Below are 19,533 nucleotides of genomic sequence, written 5' to 3' on the forward strand. Positions count from 1 at the left end.
TTCTATTGTCAAGTTACTTGGATGAGCAATGAAATATCCCAGATTAACAAAGTTTGGTCCAGGTACCATGATTCAACCAAGACAGAAGCACAGTGGGTACAGGAACAACTTCCAACTTCCTGCCAGCTTCCCCAATGAAATAAATTGAATAAATATAATAAAAATTGATCTCCCAAGCTTGGACAACACATTCAAATTCCCAGGCAAATGTGCAAAGACTGGGAAGTTGTACTGCATCATATTTAGAGGCCACTAAATTGAGAAGGTTGGTATATACATTCACAATAAGTAATCTGCAACATCATTTCTGAAAATTATGGTGACATGTTTGTGTGTTCCTATTAAAAAAAATAGGAAGAGGAGAGTAATGAATGCTATCTTCTGATATTTTGAAACTAGGAAAACTTTGTTCCAGCTAAAGAAATGGAAATGCCAGTCTTCATAAAGAATATTTTATTCATAATTTCAGTGTCAAAAACAGTTTACAAAAAGGAAAAAATAATAATTGCTACTTGTACCAAGCAGTTGTCAAATGGTTGAACATGCAAGAAAAAGAATGTGCAAAATTTATATAGAAGGATTTTCAATAGCCTGTTAATATGCTACTCAAAAGGATTTTAAAAATTATATAATGAGGTTTGGGTTTTTTATCTTTATCACCCCTGTATGCTATTTCCATTTTTTAAAAAAACCTTTTAAACAAATATACAGATACAGATATATATATATTATTAATGCTAATTAAAATCTAAAATGAAAATATGTATGAAAATAAAAAATACAGTAAAATGTTGATTTAATGGACCATTGGGGGGAGTGTGCCTTTTAAATTTGAATTTGTCTCATTTGCATAACTAAAGTAGTATGATTTGCAGTAAAACCTCAATTTATTGGACATCTCCTTAACCAACTGGACAAAACGAAAGTGAAATTTAATAGAAATGCAGTATTTGTGCATTGCATCTAAAGTATAAACTTAATCAAATATCCATTAAATTATGTGTTTATTCATTTTGGAACTGAATTCCTGACTTTATGTACAGCAAAATTTGTAATATTTGTCAACACTGTGCTTGGGTTGAGGTTTGGTTCCAAGTTACTGTTGACAACGATGGTTTGTTAGCCAAGCCACAATTGGCTGATTTCATGTATCTTGCTATAAAATACAATTTACAATCCTTTCATGGCTGGATTCTTGAAACTAAGCTCACAGATTAATACAATGTCATATAATAGCTTAGCCTGCTGTTTCTCAATCTTTACAACTTTTAAGAAGTGCAGAGTTCAAAAATTCTGGGAGCTGAAGTCTATACTCTTAAAAGTTACTGAGGTTCAGAAACATTGGCTTAACCTAACACCTGAAATTGTAGAAGCAGAAAATAAGATCAGTGCAGGAGAATCTTCTCTACCAAATCTCTTCAAGAAAGAGAAATAAATTACATAATAGCGTGGATGGACCTTTTCAACAGAGTTAAGGCCTGTTCTATGGCAGTAGGACAGAGTATCTCCCTTGCTCTTCAAACATTGTGGATCCTATAGTACAGTGGTGGCAAACCTATGGCACGTGTGCCAGAGGTGGCACTCTGAGCCCTCTCTGTGGGCACGCGCACCGTTGCTCCAGCAGAGTTCGCCAGAGTAGCGAGGACATGGCGTTTGGAAGCGACAGGGCAGGAAGTGAGCAAGCAAGCAGCATTGTTCCCCCCCCCCCCGGGATGCCCTGGAGATGGCGAGGGACTGGCCCCAGTCATGCCTACCCAGTGGGCCACGCCCCTGCCCCCCCCCCGAGGGCACCACAATGCTGATGCAGCCCTGGCACTTTGCGATAAATAACTGGGTTTTGGGTTGCAGTTTGGGCACTCGGTCTCTAAAAGGTTCACCATCACTGCTACAGTATTTATAAGAAGGTCACTGACATCAGTATTTATAACTCTGATAAGATCTAACCCAACACCCTAGAAAAGTCCTTTTAGAATAGATTTCCTGCAGGTTTTCCCCAGCTTGAATCTAGCCACAATCTTTTTTTAAAAATCCCAATCTGTCAAAAAAGGAAGAATAAAGAATAATTTAAATAGGAGGATGCAAGAACCGGAGTTATTTATTTCAAAAGTCTTTCTGATATACCATCTGGTTCCTACCACTGAATATGAGTGAACATAAAGTGCCGACATAAGAACAAAGTGCTAAGGAGCCATTCCAGAAGGGAGATACAGGTGCTCCTTGACTTACTTATGACCACAATTGAGCCCAAAATTTCTGTTGCTAAGTAAGACATTTGTTAACGGAGTTTTGCCCCATTTTACAACCTTTCTTGCCACAGTTGTTAAATGAATCACTGCAGTTGTTAAGTTAGTAACATGGTTGTTGAGTGAATTTGGCTTCCCCCATTGACTTTGTTTGACAGAAGGTTGCAAAAGGTGATCACATGACTCTGGGACCCTGTCATAAATATGAGTCAATCGCCAAGCGTCTGAATTTTGATCACGTACCATGAGGATGCTGCAATGGGCCTAAGTGTGAAAAATGGTCATAAGTCACTCTTTTCAGTCCTGTTGTAACTTCGAACAGTGATTAAATGAACTGTTGTAAATCGAGGACTATCTGTACTAAGTCCAGCATTGTAAGATTAAACATTACGAGACTTCCAGGTCTAAATATTTCTGGAATGAACTTGAATGCTAAAAATACATGCTTTTGGGGAAATTTGGGAAACACTGACCAAGTCTGTGGTTCTATTTGTGGCACATTTCCATACAAGAGAACAATTAGAGCTTCTGCCAATAAAACTATTGTAGCCATCATCTTAATGGTTGGTCTTAATACTTCTAATAATGCTTACTGATTTCTGGGCTTAGTTGCACTTTGAGATAGTTTGTAACCTGCATGAGGATGGTTTATAAATATCCTCAAAATTTTGCATTTTGGAAGTGGAAAAAAATCTGGAATTGCAACAGTTGTTAGCCCTCAAGTATTTGCAAAGATATAGAAGATACAGAATCTGATACAGCCAAAGGCATTTTATCAGACAAGTGTTTGAATTTGCTTTCAGATTTTTTCCAGATTCCTCCTCAAAATATTTTTATAGCTCTTTTCCCTGAAAGGATCCCAGAGTGGTTCACAAGAATATTAAAAAATAATAATTATTATAAGGCCAAAACACTCAGTTCAAAAGATAATGTGTTGAAGGATTGTTAATAGATATCTAATTAAAAAAACAACAGTGCAGATATTCTTTTTTTTCTGCTGACCTGGATATTTTTATGGAAAGAAAAAAGACAGCAGCAGTGAAAAGATTTGAAGTGAACAGTTAAAAGAAAGATTTTGCATTTTGTACATTATAGCAGAACTTTACAATGCCAAATCTTAAATAGAAAGAACCATGGTAGGTGAAATAGATTGGACACTTCAAAGTCATAATAAACATAATATTTACAGCAGGGCCATGTTTCTGCCAACAATTTAGCAAACAAGAGGAACTGTTTTCACAAAGCAGGGCAAGATTTTGTGTCAAACTGCAGAACTGCTAAAATAAGCCATCAACAGGTTGCTGAGAAAAAGTCTGTTTTCCCTTCTGTAGTGCATGAATAGAAGCCAGAGAATTATCAAAGAAATATTAACATTTTGTAGATACTGTACTGTGCATGGAAGATTCCAGCCCTGTTTAAAAAAAGGCAAACAGAATGCATATCTGTGTGTGTTTATTGTTGATTTGTAAGGAATTTTAACTGACTGGATGCCTTAATACTTGGTGCAAACGTGTGCAAAACCAAAGATTTTACTAAATGGTTTCCAGGCACATTTACCTCAGGATCCTACTGCAGACAAAAGATTGTAAGTCACCACCAGACTATTCTGGAATATGGTTTTTGTCCCTGAACTTGTGTGAACATGTATCAACGTCCTAGATTTGCTTAAAAGTTATAAAGTTAATATCCTACACAAGTGATTCAGATTATTATTAGCATTCAAACAACATAGGTGCAACAATCAGCTTTTCTACAGTGTAACGTTCACACATTTTGTCAAATCAAAAAATTAAAAATACACATCCTAGCCACCAAGTGTGCCCAGTAGCAGACAATTTTAAAAAAACTGGGTAGATACAGGTAGTCCTCGACTTACGACTTCAATTGAACCCAAAATTTATGTTACCAAGGGAGACTTTTGTGAAGTGAATTTTGCTCCATTTTATGACCTTTCTTTCCACAGTTGTTAAGCGAATCACTGCAGTTATTAGTAACATCGTTAAGGGACTCGGGCTTCCCCAGTAACTTTGCATTTCGGAAGGTCGCAAAAGGCGACCACGTGATCCCACGTCACTGCAACCATCATAAATGTGAATCAGTTGCCAAGCATCTGAATTTTCATCACCTGACCATGGGGATGCTGCAATGGTGATGTGGAAAACAGTCATAAGGCACTTTTTTTTAATGCCGTTGTAACTTTGAACAGTCACTAAATGAACTGTTGTAAATCGAGGACTTCCTGTATATGCAGAAGAGTAACAAATTTGCAGCCTGTGCTGAGTAATTTTTTTTTAAAGTGAGTGATCCAGTAAAGAAAAATGGCTTCACACACATATATACACCCTTTAAAATCCCACCTCCCACAAGCACCCGTAGGAATTTGCTGCTCATGTAAGAATAATGCAGGGGTAGGCAACCTTGGCTCTTTTAGGACTCATGGACTTCAACTCCCAGAATTCCTGAGCCAGCATGGCTCAGCTTCGAAACTTTCCCTTTCCCCTCAGCATGGCTGGCTCAGGAATTCTGGGGCTGAAGTCCATGAGTCCTAAAAGAGCCAAGGTTGTCTACCCCTGGAATAATGGAAGTTGTGTCATCATGCCATAAGCTTTGCCCCTTTTACAGACCTGTACAAAAGGAGTGGGCCTTGTCCCTTGAGATTGCAACATTGCTTTCAGCATTTTGCACCTTTCCTGAAGATGCTACTGAGGCTTTCTGGTTCTTTTTAATTCTCATTTAATTTAATTCTCATTTGCATCTAACCTCCCAATCACAAAACCTTTTCCTTACATTTGATAACCCCTCATTTGCCCAAACAGGGCTGCTTTCTGAAAGAGCCTATCTATAAACACATGAGTTTCCTATTCACTTACAAAATAGTCCTCGTTTCGTGACCACAGTTGGGACCAGCAACTTGGTTGTTAAGCGAGGCAGTCACTAAGTGAAACCAACTGTTTACAACCACAGTTAAGACCCGAATTTCCATTACTAAGCCAGGTGGTTGTTAAGGGAGTCACACTCACTTTAGCAACTTTTTGGCCACAGTTGGTAAGCAAATTATTGCAGTTGTTAAGTGAATCACACCGTTGTTAAGCGAATCTGGCTTCCCCTTTTGATTTTGTGAAGGTTGCAAATAGTGATCACATGGCTCCAGGATACCACAAACGCTGTAAATACATGCCGGCTTCCAAGTGCCAAAATTTTGATCATGCGATCAGGATACTATGACAGTCGTAAGTGCAACTAATGGTTGTAATTCATTTTTTTCCAGTGCTGTTATACCTTTGTTGCCAAACAAATGATTGTAAGTCTAGAACTATCTGTATTCTAGTCTGACTTCCTATTTTCCTGACATCAGCATCTCAAACCCTCAACCCCTGATGCAAACACCATGCTTGTATGGGCATCTTTCTCATTATATAGTGGGGAAGCCTCAAAGAGAAAGACGAAAGTAATATCTTGATAATTCACTCTTTCTCAGCCATAGTGAAATCTGAATTTGAGGCTACTTGGATATGCAGTGTGCATGTATCTGTAATTATTTTTTTCTTAAAATCAGGTGCTTCCTCTTCACTCAGGATGCTCACTTCGTTAGCAAATTAGAAGAGGGATCCTAGCTGACTCATCTTTTATTCTGGGAAAGCTCTGGGTATTACCCCTGTAGTATCACCAATTTCAATATCAAATGATATGGAAACTGCCAAACTGGGCTTATGAGATCATAGGGAATGGCCATTATGCAATCTAGGATAGGATTGTCATTCCTGCATTGCAAAGTGCACAATGGCCAGTAGATGTCAGCAAAGAGTTAGTTTAGACGGCATCTCTTTGCTGACATCTAGTGGCTGCTCTGTGTTTTGCAGCTCAGATACTGTAATACTCATTGAGTGATGATCTTCCACATTTAAATTGCAAAGATTCTGGGCTTTTCGTTAAGATAATGAGTAAACATATCTGCACTGCATGCAAAGTTGAAAAACCAAAGCATGTTTTTAGTAAAAGCTCTTCTCAAGTAGTTACCCAGCTGTCTAAGCTGCAGTTACAACATAGTCAGCCTTCAATGGTATCCAAGAACAACCTAGGGAAATTTCCAAATTTCTCAGAACTCAGTTACATTTAAATACCCAAATAAAACAGCCAGATAAATTAAAACTTAAGTGTTAACAAAAAGCAGCACCTGGAAAGCTACTATCAACAGCTTTTTTAAAAAAAAAATCTCTTTAGATGATGTACAGATGCTTAATACCACACACTGGTTATTTGGAAAGCTATTCAGAGGTAGAAACTGGGAAAATATTTTATCTGGAATCAGTTCATTTTTTTTAAGAATAAAGGGATATATCCTTGTAAATCTCTTTTAAAAAAGTTTTAGATATAAATATCTTCTGCAAACACATAAAAAAAGCAAAGTTCCAAGTTTTAACCTAAGTGTAGTGTTTCATTCCTCTGGCTTTGAAAATCCAGAAGGCATTTCCAAATATTTGCAGGGTGACTCTTCTTTTCATTTCCTAAATTGATTGTCCCCGAAAGCTTGCACACCAATTCTCACCGAGCTTAATATTTACAAAAATCTTGCCTTTTTACATATCAGTCAAACTAGGAGGCTATATTCTCTCAAGAGTTCAAGGCCATGAGATTATGGCTCTTTCTGCTTCCTAAAAGTCTCTAGTCCTCTTGACTCAGGAACATCAAGCCATATTATTTACAAGCTATGATACAAATTGAGCCCTTCTGCTCAGCAGTGTAAAGTGTCCCATCGGAATAAAGTGATAGGTAGTGAAATAATTTGGGAATTCAGAATCTGAACAAGTTGATAAAGTCCTGGGGTGAAAGAGATGTCAAGCAGCTTTCTGGATTGTTAGCCGTACAGGGGTGCTCGGTGCCCTACAAAACAAGAACATCAAAATCTTTAAAAGTTGTATCAGGTAGTTCTATCAGCACCAGAAGAACAAATGGTGCACTAAATGCTCATCAACCAACTCATTCATCAATCATATTAAGATCTGCAAAGTTGGTTTAAATTCACATCCTTTTTATTTGATTTTTATCCGTTATTACTTTATACGCAACTCAAGGCAGCGAATATACATATTCCTTCTTCCTCCTATTTTCCGCACAATGACAATTGTGTGAGGTGGGTTGGGTTGAGAGAGAGTGACTGGCACAAAGTTCCCAGCCAGCTTTCATGCCTACACAGCAGGATTAGAACTCACAGTCTCTTGGTTTCACTTAATGGAACGTTTAGAATATGTATAGCTGAGATTAGAAACGCAGTGCCTTCACATACCAGAGCATTCATTAATCTACCCACCATTATATGAAATTTAAAAATATTATTTTTTTTTAAAATGGCCTGAAAATCCACAAGATTGCTCAAACTAATGAATTATGTAGACAAAACAAAATACCCTGCTCTACAGCGTATTTCAGCGGAACAAGACGAAGTGACGCATTTACCTTCCATGAAAGGATATGACAATGTCTACAAAGCTGCAAAGTATCTCCATATTGCTCTTTCCGTGGATAACATCTCACAAGCTTGAAGTACATTTTCTTCCAATCCAAATGCCCCTTATCTGACAATATGAGCCGCTTGCGTATCTAAAACAGAGACACAAAATTATAGATTTGCAGAGATATGGCTAATGGTATGGTCACTCTGAGACAAGAGAACCCATGAAGAAGTAAGTATGCCGCCTTAAAACAGTAAGTGTGAACGTGGCAAGTCTTAAAATTAAAAATAATATTGGAACAGGATGAGCAGAGGTGAAGAATTAACACAAGAAATAATAATTGAAAGCATCTACAAGTGTGTTCCTTCTCTAAAAATGGTGTGGAAATTTAAAATAAAGTCCTTTTTGAAGGGCATGAAGGAAATGGAGCATTATAAAAATAAGCTGTGTGCCATTGTTGCTTTGTGGACAATATGTCCTCAAGAGGAGGCTCAGAAGCAAGATAGTGTCCATGTATGATACGCCATCCTGGTTGAATAAGCTTCATGATTAATCAAGAATGAATGGCGAACTAAGGAAGATTCTGATTTATTTTCTGTATATTTCTTTGGAGCTTTTACATATCACTTTCCACTGCCATTTACCTGTCGGTCTGTGAAATGGTAGTGGCAAAGTTTTTTCCAGAGGAGCCGGTCCTCACTGAGCACCTGAAGACTTGGAGTCACTTGCCCTAGACTCACGATGTCTCGCCCATCTGACAGCCGTTGCATGATGTCTAGTTGTAAACACAAGGGCAGGTCTGTGAAAGTCATCCCTTTGAAATCAGGCTGGAGAAATAAAGAGAAAAAGAACAGGTGACAACATTGAAAGATACCAAAGTTTCTATGCAACTTGTAAGAAGGTTCATTTATTGTATTAAAGTTGTCTTCGAAGTGGGGCTGACGTCCTCAGGACTTCATGAGCAGATTCTTGAGGTGATATTAAAAAGATTTGCTATTATGTGTTTTTTCCAGAATATTTTGGTGTTTTTTTTTCAATTTCCCACCTAGCCTATAGTGTTAGACTTCCTAAAAGGTGCCCATTCAAGTAATAACTCCGCTAACCCTGCTTAGTGTTCTCAATTAACCAAGGCCAAGAATTTCCATTGCTAAGCAAAATGGTAGTTAGGCGAAATGTCACATGACTGCATGCTTAGTGACAGCTTCTAGTAGTCCTGGTTGCAGGTGAGAAAGTGACATCACTAGGTGAGGACTCACACTTCTCATGTCCTGCCATACTCACCTCCACAGGTTGAGAACAATTATTCTAGAGAATTGAAAAGCCGGCACACCTACAGGTAGACTTAATTCTGCATATTGATTTTGTTGTTGTTGAACCTCTTCAGCTTTAGGAAGTAACCCAATAGGCAGCTTTTTGATCAGCCAGTCAAAACAGTCAAGACTCTTTGCTCACCTTGGTGATCTGGATGTTGTTCAGCTGCTGCTGCCAATGAAGAATCATCTCCATTCGGTGGACCCACATGTTTATGTTGCCAACCAGAACAGACTTGCCAACACTCTGGACCAAGGTGCAAAGTGACATGTACAGAGTCTGCAGCAATTCTTTTATCAATCTGATATTCTGTTGATCCTCCAGAACTTTATGGGGGAAATGAGAGAAAAGGGACATTCAGATATAAGCAAAGAAGAAAGAAACAAACAGACTGAAGAAAAGTCACTTCTGGAGGATCACAGAGAAGGATCAGTTTTGCTTCTCATCCTTCACTTCCAGGGCATGTGTAGGCATTTCCATCCTATGTAGCCTTGGGTCCCTACACAACGATTTGAAATTGCCTTGCAATTATCCCACAGACTTAAACATTATTACAAATGTAGGGAACTCCATGAGCCACTCAATGTTCCCCTGAAATTGACCAGTGCTGCTGATCTTCACAAGACCTTAAACAAAGCTATTTTTTAATTATTATTTGGGGCCTTTCTGTCTTGGGTGATAAGCCAAATCTTCATTACCTCCTCATATCTCAAAACCTGTCACCACTCAGAAGTGTGAGGCACATATATAATGGTATCGCACTTGTGAAAGACAGGCTGCTATGACATTCACACTGGGTTGTGAAGAACAAGGCAAAGCAATTTTGCTCATTCATGTCATTTTTTTCATCCTTCTCTAACTGGTGTCATCCATTCCTAATATGTTGGATTATCATAATTATATGTATGTTGGATTAATATGTTGGATTGCCTGAGTTATGCTGGCTATATATGATGGAGGCTGCAGGTAGAACAGAAGACATCATATTGGGAAGAATTGTTATTTCTATATATTGGATTTGGTAGGATTTTGTCTCACCTCTCAGCTTAGCAAGAACTGGTCAAAAATCAAAGACATAAACCCAACCAGATTGTCTGCTAAATGAATGTTACTAGAGATCAGCCTGTTTCTTGGAAAATCAAGATATTTTGCCTTTTCTATTTATATATATACCCATACCTTTTTGCACAACTTTCTCCAAGATATTCATAAAGTTTTTCTGGGCGATTCCACTCAGCGATGTCAGCTGAGACTTTGCAATCAGCTCCAACAACTATGAATAAAAATAAGAAATTCAACCTCTTGAGCAATTCTAATCTTGGTTTTCTTCTCAACCCAATGAAACAGTTTTAGTTATTTGCTGCTTGACTTAACAAAAATAAAGTAGGATTGGAGCCAGACAGAATTATGGGGAAAAGCAGATGCAAGAGTTTCAATAATTACAATCTATTTGGCTTCTGGTAAGTTTACTTACCAAGCCAAGTCATTAAAACAGAGGACAAAGATAGACAGATGGTTGCCATTTAATCTGTTTAGAGATATACATGAATCTACATGATGGCAGTGAGAGAAAGCCAAAAGCCCCCCACCCCTTTATTCTTTTCTGTTGTACTTTCAACAGTAGACATGGCAGCAAAGTGGTATTAATGACTGGTCAACTCCTGTCCATCATTCCACCCAATTCTGAATGACAGTGGAAGACACATGGAACATTCTATTAATATCTTCCACAAGCACATGACGGATATAAATCCAGGGAGCAGGGAAAACAGTCACAGCTAATTGGCTAATCCAACCAATGCCAACTAAACAACTTAATCTTTATGAATCACCTGGGACTTGACACAAATAAAATCAAATGCTCACCCTTACAACTATGTGCTTTCAAAGTCCCACAGGACATCACAGTCCTGACCAAGAATGCTTTCTCATATGCATTTCTTTCTACTCCTTTATATCTGAACTGGGCATGGTCTAAGACAAGCATGTCAAACTGCCGACCCGCGGGCCGGATGTGTCATGTCAAAACCGTGCCCACCCCATTGCCGGCAATGGGGAAAAAGTCGCAATACATTGCGCAACGTCACATGACATATCGAGTTTGACATGCCTGGTCTAAGACGAGCATGCACAACTCAAGAACACGTTGGGTGCCCTGCTCATGTGGAGGAAAGCCCCATTCTGGGTGAAGGCAGAACATAGATGTTAAAGGGCAAAATAGTTGCCGTATGTCTCCGTCTTGGATATGGTTGTTTTAAGCTACCCATTTTGCATTTTAAGACAACTCCAGAATGACATCCTCCTCTCCTCCTCCTCCTCCTCCTCATCATCATCATCTATGATCTACCCCAGTAATTCTAGGGACTACACTTTTGCTCCTCTTGTTATCTAAAGACAGCAACACGGAACATATACCCTGTTCAGAACTGATGGTAACACTTAGATGACATCTTAAAAGCTAAGCAAAACTGAATTGGAGTGGAGACCACCAGGAACTACAAGCGCAGAAGGGAAGTTGAAAAAGCATCTCAGAAGGCTTTTCTGCACTATGTCCCACTGGAACACCCACCCACCCCGGCCCCAGAGGTAATTGGAAATCTCTATGAAGTTGCAAGGAATCAAAGTCAACTTCAAGATGTCACTTTCTGTACTCCAAAAGAGTAAAAGAGCTTCTTACTGGTGTATAGCAATGTTCCTCAACCCTGGCAAGCAGAAGTTGTGTGGACTCTCACTCCCAGAATTCCCCAGCCAGTTTGCAAACTGGCTGGGGAATTCTGGGAGCGGAAGTCCACAAAATCTTCCGGTTGCCAAGGCTGAGGACCCCTGCTGTATAATACTGAATATTTGAAGGACTACCACCCTTACTTGAACATGCCTTCATTTTAAGATATGCTGAATTCTTCGTTAGCTAACATAATCAGAGTCACACAGATTACTAGTTATCTTGCTGAACATGCTAACCCCATTTTAAAGGGCACCTTTAATCCTTCTCTGACTTCCAACAGATGTCAACAAAGTGGCAACATCTTGGCGTTAGAGTCCTTGGCCACGTCCTGCCAGGGACATAACAGGAACTCAGAGGGGTTTTGGGTGACAAATAATGATTCATTTCTCTCTTCTTGCCTCTGATCCAATAAAATCATTTCACATAAAGCTAAAATACTCCAAAGTAAAAAAAAAGGAATTAGGAATTTACACAATATTCTATGGGGTGGATTGATTGCATTCATGGCACTTGGCTAATCTAATCAATTTATTTGAAACGTCCTATTTTAATTTGAGCTACATTGGATTGCTGGAACCTGTTCTTTTTCCCACTGTTGCTTAATCATCTGCCAATCTGAATTATAGAATTTGGAATTTGGAACAAAATTTGGAACAATTTTTAAGGCTGCAGAAAACAGAGAAATGATCGGAAAAACCAGATTTGGTTCTTTAATACTGCAACTTATACATATCGAAATGCTAATGGCGAGAAATTTGGCTTTAGATAAATGTCTTTCAGCTTTATTTTTTTAAATGATCCCTTATTTCTTTTGGTTATTCCATTTTTTCATCCAATTTTTGTCCTATTTAGAATAGCAGCTCCCTTGTTACTTTTTTTTCAAAGTGTTCTGTAAGTTATTTTGAGCCATTTCAGGCAGAAAAAGTCATTTCACACTCAACACCCCAGTCCAGGAGAAGTCACATTATGACAACATAATGACCCTGCAACTCCTTGTTATATCATCCCTAAATGATGAATTATGTAATTGCATTCTCATTTGCAGTTGATGCCAAACTGTGATGACTTCCTCAAGTAAATGCTGTGGTTGCTTTCCTGCATCATGACATCTTAAAATCATGACATTTTATGCAAGGATGTAAACTGCAAAATCTGGGTGACCTTGTCATGCTATATGTCATTGTTTACCCCTTTGTGTCCTCCCTCCATGGATAAACCATTTCATGTCTAGTTATGTTTTTTGGGTGGCCAAATCTAGCTTAATGGCTAGGTACCTATAGCAGTCCCCACCACCACTCTTGCAGCCATCCTGAGGGCGCCCTACTAGCATTCCAAAAAAATGATCTACCACAAAATAGCATATTGAAAATGGAGCAAACTTTGGATTTACGCACTCTGCCATTCCAGCTTGGCTGCATGAAGCAATTTGGAAGTGCTTGTTTCAAGATGCATTGATTACAGCACAAGGTGCTTTTGAAACCAGGCAAGTGTCGGGCACAAAAGATCATGGCCACACATGAAGTTCCAATTAAACTGATTTATTACTAATCATGCTTATGCACAAGAATCAACTAATAGTTAACTTGCCTGCCATTAGATAAGGGACAACAGAATTCAAGAGGGATTGGACTTCGTCCATTTGTGGCTACATAGAGACTCTAGGCTAATTGCACTTTTGACTCCACCTCCAGGTTCTGCCACTCCTTCTCTTACAGTATGGTAAAATTTGACTGAACTTGTACCAGTTGCTTCCTCCTCACATAAACAGTTGAAGTGAACAACTGTAATTTCAAAAGCTGCCACTATTTTTTTTAAAGCAGGTTCTCAGCAATCAATTCCCTAAAGTTTATGCCTTTCCATTTTTTCCTCCAACCAATTCTATTAAAAATAAAAGAAGTGAATCAGTTATTTTTTTCAAAAAAAAATCATCTAACTGAATTGTCTGAAAACTTAAAGTTCAGTGTGATGTGCCAGAATACACCATGCCAATTCTCCAAGAAATGAGTTCAGTAAAGGACAAGCATATTTTCTGCTCTTGGTTGTTCTTGTGCAATGAGCAATTAACTCAGGTTTATTTAAATTCAAGAAGAACATCCTTTAAATACTTTTGCATACAGACATACATTTTATATAGGGCTGGCTTGAACATTTACCAAATTAAATTATGGAGGTTTTTTGGTTTTACTGAAGACTGTAAGCCAGGGTTTCTAGCAATAGGTTGGGTGGGCCTCACAGTTAATTCAATAACCCATCATTAAACAAATCATGGCTTGGAACAGTTACAGACACATCCCGAGACAAAGGTGCCAGTCTGTCTGTTCTTTTAACCAATTTATAATCTACACGCTAGGAATTATTTTAGTTGGTTGGTGTACAGTTCAGAGAGAAGTCACTGTCACAACAGCCCTGGATTGTTTTTGACTGATAAATGAAAAGCAACTGAGTTTTTGTTTGGAGTTCCTGATCTAACAACATATAACTGATTCCCGAACTATGACCAAAAGGCTATATATCATCTCTTTGTTTGTCTGCAGTAAAGCACTTGACTTGACTGGTTCTGGCAACCTGCCAGCCAGAACTTTCTCCTAGAAGTGAAAAGCTAAAGCAGTTGACAACAATGACTAAGCAGGACCACAGTTATGCGTAAACAGCTTTGACCTGCCAGCTGGCCTTGATACAACATTAAATTCAGGGAGGGGGGATGGAAACATGGGTGAGCATAACAAGAAGAACTAAAATTGAGACTCAGCCAAGGGGGCAAACAGGTGTTGGTAGGATTTAGGACCAGGAACTATTCTGGAACAGAGACTTATTGGAACCATAGCAAGTGATGATATACTTCTGTGATTCAATAAACCATATTACTAAACCCAGATGCTCTTGAGCCTTCAATCTTAAACAGAAGTTACCAGTAGCTTTTGAAATTTCTTTCTATAAAAGGTCTAAATTAGCTTTCTCCAGCCTCCAAATTTGCCTTCCAAATTTATTGGGATTTATTTTTCCCCCCAGAATTCCCACCCAGGGTGGAAGTTATAATTCCAACTAATCCAGGAGATTGGTCTGGATATTTTTTGTTCTTAAGAATAAAGTCTCCTACTAATTCTCTTGGGTTGTAAACTGATCGCTGAAGATAGCCATTTGTACTCTCATCAAGTATGTCCCAAAGCTCTTCACACATGCAAACGATTCCTGCAAGGCTAGTTCTTGCCCCTCTTTCATGTCTACCTTCCCCCAAGATGTTTTAACTTGCTGACTGAATGAATCAATGTTTTTAGATCCAGACAAAATATAGTACTGAACCGTAAATTAAGCAACCAAGCAACCTTATTGCACTGTGTGAATGCAGCCATAAAATCTGTAATTAATCTGCTAAAGCAAGCTGTATGATCTCATCCAGGAGAGCTATCTGCCAAGCCCAATTGAGTTGTTCTAAACAACTGCCCCAGTCATAGATTAAATGGAAATTAGATAGTTAGGATAATAACAATAATAATAGAGTTGGAAGGGACCTTGGAGATCTTGTAGTCCAACCCTCTGCTCAGACAGGAAACCCTATACCATTTCAGACAGAGGGTTATCCAATCTTGTCTTAAAAATTTCCAGTGTTGGAGCATTTACAACTTCTGGAGGCAGGTTGTTCCACTGATTAATTGTTCTGTCAGGAAATTTCTCCTTAGTTCTAGGTTGCTTCTCTCTTTTGTTAGTTTCCATCCGTTGCTTTTTGTCTTGCCTTCAGGCGCTTTGGAGAATAGCTTGGCTCCCTCTTCTTTGTGGCAGCCCCTGAGATATTGGAAGACTGCTATCATGTCACCCCTCCCCCTTCTCTTCATTAAACTAGACATACCCAATTCCAGCAACTGTTCCTTATATGTTTTAGCCTCCAGTCCCCTAATCATCTTTGTTGCCCTACTCTGCCCTCTTTCTAGAGTCTCAACGTCTTTTTTACATTGGGGTGACCAAAACTGGATGCAGTATTACAACTGTGACAGAGAGACAGACAGACAGACAGACAATGATAGATGGATAGAGAGTGAGACAGAGAGAGAGAAGGATGGCACTTGTACCAGATCTGCATACATATTTTTTTTTTTTTATTGAAAAGTTTTAAAATACAATTTTCCTTTGAAAAACCCCCCTTCCCCCTCCCTCCTCCCCTCCCTACCTCCCCCCTATCTCCCCCCCTCCCCCTCTCCCTCCTCCCTCCCCTGCCTCCCACCCCTCTACTTCCCCTCCTCCCCCCCTCCCCCCCCCCGACTTCCCAGAGCAAAATACAAGGTATATATCTAAAAAGCAATCATAAACAATCATATACTAACAATTATAAACTCTAAAATCCATCACTCTCTAGCTTATATAGAGTAAACCAATCCTTAACAATACTAAATATGTATAAAGAACTAAAATAAAAGAAAACTAGCATCATTCCCATCTATGTTCTTCCACAATTCACTATTACCTAGACATATTCTCACTTACACATCACAAACACCTATCCCTATTAACCTCTCTAGCCAAAATAGGCTATAATAGATAGTTCTTACACAAATTAACCCGCATTAACCCACAAAATTTTCTTCCTCTTCCTCTGTAGTAAATTGTCCATTAATTCCAAATTGAACATTCTGTTACCATAGATATCATCCCAAAACTCTTAAAAACACAGCTACCACTTGACTATAAGTATATTGTGGAAGTTCCATAGATTTCTACTGGTCTTATTTTTTAATCTTTTTTGAGCGTTTTAAGGCAGCACGCGTCACCCTCTGTTCTCTAGGATCATCCAAAAGAGTTGCAGCTTGATCTCCTCCTGTACCCTTCTCGTCTATCTGTCCATCTTCATCCTCTTGATGTTCTCCTTCTCCAGATCCCTCTGCAGCTTCCAGAAGTGTTGATGGGGTTGCTTTTAAAACATTGTTGTAAAAATCATGCGCTTGCTTCACAGTACCCAAACAGTACCTTTTGCCATCATACATGAAGCTCAACCCAGCTGGGATCTCCCATCTGAACCTTATATCTCTTTGCTTGAGCTCTTGCACAAGAAATATAAAGTCCTTCCTTCTCTTTAAAATCTTTGGAGGAATTTCTTTTAGAACCAAAACTTCTTGACCAGCAATCACAACTTTAGTATCATAGGCAGCTTGTATAACTTCATCTCTAATTTCCCTTTTTACAAAATAAACCACCACATCTCTAGGCAACTTTCTCTGCTTAGCAATCCAGGAATTCACACGAAACACTTTGTCCATGCCTTGTTTTATTTCAGATGCTGGATGGTTCAATACCCCCTCAAAAGCCTCAGAAACCAGCTGCTTTAAATCTTCCTTAATATTCTCTTTTAGGCCTCTAATTCTAACAGCAAACTGCATCTGGTAAAATTGAGCCAAACTCTGTTCGCTATCCATTTTGTCTTTTAAATCTTCAATTTCCAATACTTTTGCTTCTAATATAGCATTCTTTTGAGTCAAGTCTTCCACTTGATCATCCAGCACCTCCACACATTTAGCTACTTTATGCACTGAGGACAAAATGTCTACCTTCATCTCTCTAAGTTTCTGCTCCATCCTTTCTTCCATTCTCTGCTCCAATTTCTCCAATTTCTCCTCCATCTGTGCAAATTTAACACCCATTGACTCCAAAATTAACTGGGTATGTTTTTCAAGATCCTTCGATGTCAATACATCAGGAGAATGCAACGCCTGCAGTAATGATTGTTGTTGCACCGGAGAATTTTCAGCACTCCGAAAAGTTCTAGGGGGAGGTTTAGCCGCCATCTTTTACTTACAATTGTGACGCACTTTCACTTTAAGTTTTAAGCATAGTCCATCAAGCTTGAGAGTAAAATAAAATAATCCTCTTCATCTCTTCACCTTTTCCTCTTGTACCGCTCTGCCTGCTCCTTTAAATCATAGTCCTTTCTTCAGGCAGGGATGGTTCGCAGACGCCTGGCTCTGCTCCAGGAAGTTCGGAGCAGAGACGACGGCCAGCTGGGAGCAACCCAGGCTTCGGGGGAGTTCGATCCTTCAGCCGCCCAAGCTCAAAGCTCAGGCGGCCTCGGAGAACTCTACCCCTACCTGGGGCCTCACCCCCTCCTCTTCTCCCGAGGAGGGGGCTTCAATTTCGCCCGAACAGCTGATCGGCGCTGTTTCGGGCGAAAAAACAAACAGCTGAGCCGCGGGCAGCCAGGGGAGGCTGTCTTCGGCGCCGCGCCGCCAGCGGAAGTCCCAGATCTGCATACATATTTTATGACCACCCCATATTAAAGGTATAAGGTAAAGGTAAAGGTTCCCCCGCACATGCGTGCTAGTCGTTTCTGACTCTAGGGGCCGGTGCTTATCTCCGTTTCAAAGCCGAAGAGCCAGCGCTTGTCCGAGGACGTCTCCGTGGTCATGTGGCCGGCATGACTAGACGCCAAAGGCTCATGGAACGCTGTTACCGTCCCACCGTAGTGGTCCCTATTTTTCTACTTGCATTTTTACGTGCTTTCGAACTGTTAGGTTGGCAGAAGCTGGGACGAGTAACAGGCACTCACTCTGTTATGCGGCACTCGGGATTCGACCCGCCAAACTGTGAATCTTCTGAATGAACTGCCTCAGTTGGGTAAACCAATCTTTGACACTCACCCGTACAACATAGTTGAATCTTCTGGAGTCCAGAATAGCATTAGAGAAATCCAGTCTATTGAAAGCTTCTCCCAGGGTGCAATAGCCATGGCGCTAAGAGTAAGAAAAGGAAATAGGTGAGTGATTTCTTTGTGTTAATGATTCAGATTAGAAGCAAATTGTCTGGATGGTCTGGAACTAGACTTGCAGAACAACAAAGTCTGGTGGATTGCAAGGCTACGAGGTAATCAGGACCTCCGCTTTCATGAAAGCAAATACTAAGAGAGGTTTTCCAGTGCAGCAATCATAGGGGAGAAAAATCTACCTTTCTACTAGAGATTTCTTGGCTTGGATCTGCTGATCACCAACCTGCATAGGCGGATCCTTTCTTTCTGGGCTTAGAACTGTCATGCTGCAAAAATGATGCTTTTATATTACATAGTCAAATGCCCATAAAAGAGATCGTGAGGGAAAGTAGATGAGTCCAAATTAAGCAAATGGACAAGACCAAGATTTTCCATTTTTTTGGGCTCATGGAAGATCATTTTTCAAATGTGTTGGCTAGGCTCATGATACATTTCCCACTTCAGCACTGAAGGGAAGTATACCATCCATTTTGAGCAACCACAATCAGGGGAGCTTTTAAGATCACCCAAGGTTTATTCTGCCCCCTTAGATGAAGTAGATCTGCTCTTTCTCAGGTCTAATTTGAACGGGTACAGTCTGAAGCAATGTTTCTGAATTCTCAGCAGCTTTAAGATGTGGGACTTCAACTCCCAGAATTACCCAGGCACTGGGAGAATTCTGGGAGTTGAAGTCCTCACATCTTAAAGTTGCTGAGGATGGGAAATATTGGTCTAGAACAGGGATGTCTAACCTTGGCAAATTTAAAATCATGCTGGCTGGGGATTTCTGGGAGTTGAAGTCCATAAGCCTTAAAGTTGCCAAGGTTGGACCCGCCAGGTCTAAAACATTATACTGCATCATTCTACTGCAGCCAGTCAAAAATTAGTACTTTTAATAAAATATATATCTATATTACAATATTGTTGAAGTAATGTTATTAACTACATTTGATGGAAACGATGGAAGAGATTGGGAGATTTTAGGTAAAATATTAATGGTTTAAAATAATAATGGGTACTCACTTCTTTAGTGCTTCCCTTGTGTACATAAATCCATTTTTCTTGGTGAAAATCTGTGCA

The 19,533-nt window shown here is 39.5% G+C and overlaps 1 protein-coding gene across 2 annotated transcripts in view; it reads right to left on the minus strand.

Moving 5' to 3' along the window:
• Window positions 1–436: 436 nt before the first annotated feature.
• The window catches only part of FBXO32 (F-box protein 32), a 32,133-nt gene continuing 13,036 nt past the window's right edge, over window positions 437–19,533 (minus strand). For both annotated transcript variants that reach the window (XM_081324881.1, XM_081324882.1), the window contains exons 3-9: window positions 19,477–19,526; window positions 18,350–18,442; window positions 10,184–10,277; window positions 9,146–9,330; window positions 8,338–8,520; window positions 7,698–7,841; window positions 437–7,124 (exon numbers count right to left, since the gene is read on the minus strand). In XM_081324881.1, coding sequence (XP_081181007.1) covers window positions 7,035–7,124; window positions 7,698–7,841; window positions 8,338–8,520; window positions 9,146–9,330; window positions 10,184–10,277; window positions 18,350–18,442; window positions 19,477–19,526 — 839 coding nt within the window. In that variant the 3' untranslated portion in view covers window positions 437–7,034. The remainder of the gene's footprint in view (window positions 7,125–7,697; window positions 7,842–8,337; window positions 8,521–9,145; window positions 9,331–10,183; window positions 10,278–18,349; window positions 18,443–19,476; window positions 19,527–19,533) is intronic.

Source organism: Vipera berus (genome assembly GCF_964194415.1).
Source record: "Vipera berus genome assembly, chromosome: 3".
Taxonomy (NCBI): domain Eukaryota; kingdom Metazoa; phylum Chordata; class Lepidosauria; order Squamata; family Viperidae; genus Vipera; species Vipera berus.